General features: G+C 41.7%; 1 protein-coding gene across 5 annotated transcripts in view; it reads right to left on the reverse strand.

Annotated features, from left to right (window-relative positions):
• Nucleotides 1-8,593, reverse strand: part of PTBP1 (polypyrimidine tract binding protein 1) — a 31,278-nt gene that overhangs the window by 20,284 nt on the left and 2,401 nt on the right. For 3 of the 5 annotated variants that reach the window (XM_054805911.1, XM_054805910.1, XM_054805913.1), the window contains exon 2: nucleotides 6,625-6,655. The exons of the other annotated variants lie outside the window; for them this stretch is intronic. In XM_054805911.1, coding sequence (XP_054661886.1) covers nucleotides 6,625-6,655 — 31 coding nt within the window. The remainder of the gene's footprint in view (nucleotides 1-6,624; nucleotides 6,656-8,593) is intronic. 5 annotated transcript variants of the gene reach the window in all.

Raw genomic sequence — 8,593 nt, forward strand, 5'->3', positions numbered from 1 at the left:
AAGTCTTGTAACTAACTGCCTGGCCAAAGCACACAAGCATCGCTCATCTACTCCGCTTTCCCTATGTTTGTCAAAAGATTTTGGACCCAGTAAGAGTCCACCATAATCTCTTACACACAAAATGACACACGTCATTGAGAAGCTCACACAAACCCTTTGCTCTGATGAAAGAAGCAAAAAAATTTTTGAGCACAGAAAGAATGGAGCGTCTCTGAAGTAGGCTGCAAGGGCTCTGTATGAGTTCAGTCCCAGAGGGATGGAAGAATGTACTCCGATACTTCAGTTCGCTTTGTGAAGAAACTAATAGAGAAATCCAGTCTGATGACATCATCATTCACACTCATGTTACATTCCAACATTTTTTGCTGAGAGATTCAAGAGCTCAGACTGGAACTAAATTTAAACTACTAGGAAGAAGGGTGCCAGTTTTCCTTGTCTTCCACAGAAGACTCACTTCCAGCAAGGCTCCCCCACACATCCCTCTTCTCCCCTCCTGTCTCCAACACTCTTTAGTCATTTAGTGTGAAAAACATCCCAATTTGGGTCAAACAGAAAACCCAAGTCAATTTTTTTGTGAAAAAATCTCTGAAGCACACACACAACACAACCACATCCTCCTTCAACCCTAGTAAAGTTGGAAAGCTAAGATCAACACAAAACAACTTCAAGATCCTGAGGACCGCAGCATCCAAGGGGCTGCCAAGCCAGCACAAGCTGTGTCACTCACCCCTCCATTGCATCCTGCTTAAGGCACAATTTACAATACAATCAGACAGTAGGTGGGGGGAGAAATCATTTTAGTTCACTACATTGCTCACTGCACCCTATAGCATTTATCAAATCCAACCCGGTAGCCAGCATGTCACATTGAGGTAATGAAATCTGTGGTGGAGGCACTAGCTTACCTGACAGGCCCAGTTTTGAACTATGCTCTCTTCAGCAGGGACCAGCAAACACCCATCACCTACGACTTAAGGCTTTTAAATTGTTACAGTCTCACTCTTGTCTGGATAAGATTTAGCCCAATACCTTTATAAGAGGGTCAGCATGGTCAACTTCCCACCAAGATTCACAATAGCACACTGGGTACACAGGCACTGTCAGCATCTTCAGAACTAGATTACTTGGTCAAAGCACTGTAAAGAATTTAGTGCATTGGAAAATGATTTTCCTACCATGCATACTGCCGCAATAGCTGGTACTATTTCTGTAGTATACAGATAGATTTTTGAGTTCCTAAACAACACTAGAAACTGAAGTGTTGCACTGAAGCAATTGCTCACACAACCCCACGAGATTCTGCAATAAGATGCATTACGAGCTCAAGCACACGCTGGCTTTAGAGCGAAGCCGGATCCTCAACCCACTCATCAGCCCCTCCCTGACTTTCTTTCTCTGTCTTTGCTACTATGGAGACACCCTGTGAAACAAACCTGCCCTTTGAGCAAATAAAAGGTGTGGCCATTTTAAATGGCCCCAAATTCCTAAACGCCAAGTACTGCAGTAATGCAGTCATTCTGGCTTTGTAGGGCAGCACACACCCAGGCATTATGGTACACTGTTCCCAAACTGAGACTTAACTAGTCCTCAACCTGGAGCTTTTTAAATCATCACAGAGGAGCAGAGAGGTCCTTAGTAAAGCTTAATACAAACACTATCAGAAAGAAATACTGCTGGATGAGTCACTTGAGGAAACTGGAATTCATGAAAGAACAAATCCGTAAAAGGGCAAATTGATCATGCAGGTTTAGAAGGAACCCCATGCTAATTCAATCTCATCTAAATTGCAGTTGTGTAATAACGACAATCTGCTTTGGCAAACACCAAGCAATCATTACACTGGGATTACCAAAACACACTTGCTGAACTAAGCACAGTATTCAACAAGTTTTCATATGAACTTGAAAGACAGCTGTACCAGAACTACATCAAATTTGAAATTAAATAGTGCTTACTCTTCTAGCTAGTGAGATGACATCAGACATGGCAACAGCACATCTACATTTTCTAGTTCCACAGTACTTGATATTGATGTCAGTGACTCAGAGACCAGAGTCTATCACTACACTTGTGGGATTAAAAAGATAAAGTTGAATAAATTCATGTGTCTCCAAATATTTTGCCTTTTTTTTAAATCATCACAGATTGAGGGCAAAGTAGGCCCGAGGTTAAAATAGAATACTTTCTACAATCATTTTAATTAACTGATAATTTTCTAGAAAGTCCCACACAATTTCATCTTCCCCACAACAGGAGCCACAGCTTTTTTCCCTTCCAAGCGCAAGTAATTTGAGCTAGCTTCCACACAAAAAATTGCTTTAGATGCGATGGAGAAACTGCTTCAAACAGATCTAATAGCCAATAAGCCTGTGGCAGCAATCTTGCTTAGCATCTGTTCTTCAACCAATAGCTTAAATTCCTGTTAAACTTCAGATTTGAGCAGTTTTCATAACCCAACAAGAGGGCTTACTGATTGCCCCACGAAGGATGGTTATCTATAAATTAAAGACACAGGTGCACAAAACCAGCATGCAACACTAGCACAGATTACATCAAGCTGGTTACCCAGTCCAGCAGGCATGCTGCTCGCCAAAGACACTACATCCAGGTACCTCGCTCGACATGTGCCTGACACGGGTGATCATGCCTGTTACAGAGCCCACAAGCACCAGCTTGTTGCAGCCTCTAACTAAAGCCATAGGAGGGGACTGGAATTTCCTCACAACATTCTTGGCCTGCTGCCTGAAGCCATAATTACTGTTCCCATGGCAAAGATCCTGGCTTGATCACAAATCACTTCTATGCAGGCAGCCTGTATCACACTCTAGCAATCCCTGTTTTAAAAATTAACTTCTCAAATGCCACAGAAGTGTACTTTTTGTTTCTGGAAGCATAATTTTTTCAGGAAGAGCTCAACTTAACCAAGAAACAACAAGATTTTTCAGCCCCTAAACTATTCAGAGACTTTTTCAATCACTGAAATTTCACTTAAAGAAAAGTGATATATCATAGTTCATACTCTTTCTAGTAGGTCAGTCCTGCTCGGAGACTGTTACAGCCTAAAGAGATACCGATATCTAGACAAATTAAAGAAAGGGAAAGGAGATACAGAGAGTGATCTTGATCAAATTACTTAGCAGAGGCAACTGCAGCGGTCAGACCCAGTACCTCAGAGTTCAAGTACGGTGCCTCCATCTTAAGGCCATACTTCCTTCCTCTTCAGACAGCAATGAAATTATGGGAAGAAATAAGTCTTAAATCATGTGTTTCTAATCTGCAGGACATTCCAGAAGGCTGCGCATCAAGAGCCCCATACCAGAATCATAATGAGCTTCCTAAACAAATTCACACACTTTGAACTGAAGGGCCTGCATACTAGGCTAAACATGAAGCCCTGGAATGGCTACTACAATTACCACCCTGATTAAAACAAGAGTATCAGGCAGTACAGTACAGCACTCAAGTAGTAAGCCATGAGAACATCTGGGGACTCCTTAAGTTACAGAACCTAAATATAACAAAGACCTCAGAACAATTTATAGAGGCAGATGTGAGTACCCTGAATATGCAAATTAAGGATGTGAGAAAATCCTAAAAAAAGCCAGCACCCTGCCTTTAAAAAAATCTATAAAGTAGAGCAAGCTAATACATCTTTCACAGTCCTCAAAGTCAGACTCTGCAACAGGGAACACTTAAGTCAGGAAGATAATGAAGAGGCCACTCTAAGTTCTCTCTGACAGTTCACTCAGCAGTATTTTAAGTTACAGGCACTTTTCCTCCTTGCCTGAGAGTTCTCCAGCTTTGGGACATTCCGGTCAAAAACAGTGAAAAGGTCTATTGGTGTCTCAGTTGCATACTGCCTGACGCATGGTAAGAGCTGATGGCTTTCAGGGATTGTAATTTTCTAATATGTGAACAAACTGGACATTCCTGCCTTCTTTGTACATACACAGCAAGAATATAGAAGTTTACACCTCAGATTAAAAACAGTTTTCCAGCTCAAATTTTCACGTCTAATTTAGAAGCTCGGCCAGCAAGCTCTCTTGTGAGCACAGCTTTCAGAACAGACACTAACAAAGTAGTTGTATCTCCACCTGAATCTTGTTTCTATGAATGTTTTATAAAGTCCATAGATCACAAAACTACAGTTCCACAGCATTATTTTAAGTTATCAAGCAATTACAAAGAACATCTGCTTCTGAAGGGGGGGAGTCAGTTAATCCTTGAAGCGATTTCAGTGATGCCCCAGGGATCAAACAAATGCTGATGGATGAACAGTTTTATCACTGCAGTTATTTCAGCAAAGACAACACTGAAATGCTTCCGTGATGTTACAGGCACTTCTGCAGCCCCTTCAAACTACTTACTGGCAAACCAGAGGGTAGATCAACATGAAAGCAGCACACAAAAGCAACAGCAAAATTTCAGAAGAGCTGCAGCCAATGAGGTTTTACACTTACCAGAGCTAAGGATTTTAAGAAGCAATTGATACATGATTTGATTACACAACTTTTTGAAACAGAGATGCCAGTACCTCTCTCCATGCAAGTCCTGCAGTCAGAGGATCTTAAGTAGTACAGAAGAAGCAGAGTATGGGGAACTGCCTGGACACGGCTGACCTGCACGCAGCCATGTAGAGGATGCAGACACAAGAGAAGCCTTCGCTTGGTTCCTAGCTGTGCACTAACAGGATTCTAACTTACCTAAGCAAATCCATGACATGTTATACATGTCACACCATAACGTTAAAGAATGTACTTCTATTACATGATCTACAGTGGCATATTCAATGTCTTACTTAAATATAATCAGGTAACACGGCTATGTCAAAAAGAATTTTAAGACTTACCTTTATCAAGATGATTCAACACTCCTTTTTGCTTCTGCCACTCTTTACGTTTTTATTCAACTTTCCCAAAACCTGCCTTGTCTGACTTCACAAGAAACCTCATTTTTGGTGCAGGCTTTTGTCTCACCACTCCCCACCCCACGGTACAACTGGCATCATCATGGCTACAGTGCCATCCTGCACTCCCAGTCCCCACTTTGGACATCTGGCTGTACTGCACTAGCAACTGCATCACCCTGCAGATGGGAGCAATGAGGCACACCATGTCACATCCCAAAGCTTTTCAACATTCTGAGTACTACAATTACAGTTTCAGAAGCTTCCTCGTCAAGTTTAGTTATGTAAAACCACTTCTTAAAGCTGCAGAAACCTGAAGCTGCAAATTACACATTGTTAAAACCAACTGAGGGGACTTTTACCTAGATTAATCAGTTTTCTAGAAGATGTTGTCTCAAACTACAGCAGTCAAGGGATGACTTAGTCCACCTTTTATAATGGCTACGAACTATTAACCAACCTTGTCGTCCAGGTTCAAGCCTTTCCTCCTCCTCTGATAGCAAACTGAACTCCTTGCAGTAGACCACATTCTCAAACTAGATGCTATCATAGCACTACTGTTAATTCAAATTTCAGATACTCATATTTGGAGGAGTTAGAATAACCTTCCCCCTACAGCCATGAAATAGAACCCCTTCATGTGTTCAATGCTTCTCAGAAACCCTCGAGCACTAATAAACATGCCTACACTTAACAGCAGCCACATCTAATTTTGTACTTTCAATACAAAATCTATTTGCTGTCTAGGAGCAAATTCTCTCTAATGCTCCTACTTCACTTACATAGGCCTAACAGAGCTCACACTACACAAGCTCAGTTCTGCTTCAGATTAGCCCTATCACACACTGCATCACTTCACCAGCCTATTCAAGTTGCCACATGCAACTTCATTTCTTCATTAATAATGAAGACATTAACAACACCGAATTCGGGCCATTAAAAAAGCTGTCAGATTACTACTTTGAGGGCCAATGTTCACACATATGCTATCTAATAAAAAGAACCCGCAGGGCTGAACTTACTATAATCCTGATCGCAGAGCAGTAGCTACAGTGTTCACGAAGTAAAATGAGAAACCCTTTAATACATGAAGGAGCGCCAGTCTATCCTGCACATTCCAGTTTAACATTTCACAGGAATGAGCTTTTATCCTGTGAACACAACAGCCCATTACCACGCACGGCAGATAAGGAGGCTCCTGTCAGCACTTTGAGTTTCAGGGCTAAGTCTGCACTTTGAAAATCTGAGACTAGAAGGGTAAAGGTCATATTTACTGTACTCACAAGAGATAAAAATCAACAGCTACACACTCAATTTTTTTGTGGCAGAAGGATTTTTGACATATAACTGAACAGGAATTCACATAAACAACGGAAATAAAGTTGTCAAAGAAAAAGGACCAATTTCTCCATTGAGAAGCATTGTCTAGCACACAAACAACAAGCACAGCTTGACATTTTCGTAGGGGAAAAGGCTGTTTCTAAATGCAATAAAGTTCTTTTCTGACAGTTGATAATCAATGTCCAAATGCCAAGAGCTGAATGCTGAGCCATAATAAAAGTTTTAAATGCACATGAAACTAAATTACCTTCTGGTTAAAACCAACTTACATGGTACCAGAAATAACCCTTTAAAGCCGAAGATCTACATTTGGTGAGGCTAAAACTAGGTCAGATGCTGAGCAGTGTAAAAAGAGAGAAAAAGTGAGAAGTGCCTACCTTTGTACCAACTGTTATATCTTGGACAATGCTGTAGAAAAAAGAAAGAAAAGGATTAAAAAAGTTAGATAGGTTGCCACAAATATCCAGCATAGTTTACAGTAGTAAGAAAAAAGCAAGTCAAAGTGCACAGTTGTCTTTGCGAGTGAGCCAAGGACAGTTCATACAAAGAAAAATTATTAGATGGTGATGGTGGAGACCCAAGACCCAGTAGTGCTAGAAAACTGCAGCTCTCCCACTTCCTATAGTGGAACTTTCTCTTTTTGCAAGGGTACCCCAGGGGCTAAGACCGAAAAACCCAGAGTTAACAGGCTAACATTCTTCATGGGACTGCGATGAGATCCAAACACCACCTCTAAGCCAAGAGCAAAAGTGCCAACTTATCACCAATATGCACTTCCACAATTCTTAATAGCCCTCTACTCAGAAGAGTAACCTGTGCTAGGCTGTAAAGAGGCTACCTCTAGTGAAATTATCAGGTCAACAGTGGCAACTACTAACACCAGAGCTTCAGTGGCACCAGAGACAGACGGCACACAGCACGCCGAGCAGGGGCTGCTCTCGGCCAAGCCCAGGGCTGTGCCAGGCTTACAGTCAGCTCCAGCCACGCTAACCCCACTGGAGCCAGACCAGTGCCAGACTTGGAGCACAATCAGAGCAACCGGGCAGCTCCCAGATTGGGGTACGCCTCTGCACAACACTCCTCTGGCAATTGTCTTCTACTTAGGAAAGCAAATAGTATTTTTCCCCAACACAGCTCTGAAGAAAAAAAAGCAATGAAACTATCACATACACTTAAACCTCCTAAAATGAGACTTCTTGATCAACCGACATGAAAAATAGAGTTAGCTGTACCTCAAGCAACTCATGCTAGCTCTCGTCAGCAGTGAACTTTATGTATCAACACACATCTACTTGGAGCAACTTATTTCATTGATGGAATCAGAACGACTTCTCTACAGCTTGGCATGTTGTACCTGGGTAATCTTCCAGAGTATCACAGTACCTACATGTTACGGTTTTGTGGGAGTGCTGAAGACAGCCTAAGGATTTCATTTACACTCCTGCACCGAAGAGTGTATCTTTTTTTTTAAATAAACTCCAAACCACTGTAAAGCAGCAACATAAAACAGAGTAGAAATGAGTATTTTACATTGACATATATGCAACACTGCCTATCTGAACTCCTATCTTTCTGACCATCGTTTCAGAGTAAAGGATCCAAAAGCGGCTGGCTAACAGACCTGCAGCAACTGTAAGGAAACATGGCAGAGAAGCAGAAGGCAGGGCAGTCATTCCTAAAAGAGCACTATGAAATCTAAAGTACTCGAGAACAATTCTACAAAGTGATTTAACGCTAAAAAACTTGCATTTACTAGTTCTTCCTTCCCTACTCTCCTGCAACAATTCATGATTTTCAGGGAATTAAATATTGCTCGATCTTATCAAGTCATTCATGTTTCCCTAGCTCCACAAATAGGCCATAGCACAAGCAGAAGCCAGCTCAGCTCCTCATACTTCCTCTTCAAAACCAACCTGCCATGTCATCATAACCCAGCACTTTACAGCTGGAGTTACACTCCGATCCAGCGGCTGCTGCCAGGAAGCCACGCGATAGTTTCTTTTTTTCAAGGGAACTACTTAAAGAACGCTCTGTATGAGAATGCTGGGCTTTGCAATCCCCCGGTGTCTGGTCACCAACCAAGACAGATGGGTTGTGCTGCACTTTAAGGGCCAGCAGCAATGAACTAATTAAACCCATCTGCACACACCAGTTTAAAGAATCATAATCATTCTATTAGAATTACTAAATAGGAGTACGCATTTCTTCAGTTAAAATACATACATTAACCCACTGATTTTCATAACCTTAAAAAAGTTATTTCCAGCAAAGCACAGTAAGAAGGAATCTCCCAAGTTTCCCAAACTCTCGAACTTGCCCCAGAGCAGTTTCTCTTACTTCCTGTTC

This window comes from Grus americana, chromosome 28, assembly GCF_028858705.1.
Source record: "Grus americana isolate bGruAme1 chromosome 28, bGruAme1.mat, whole genome shotgun sequence".
Classification (NCBI taxonomy): domain Eukaryota; kingdom Metazoa; phylum Chordata; class Aves; order Gruiformes; family Gruidae; genus Grus; species Grus americana.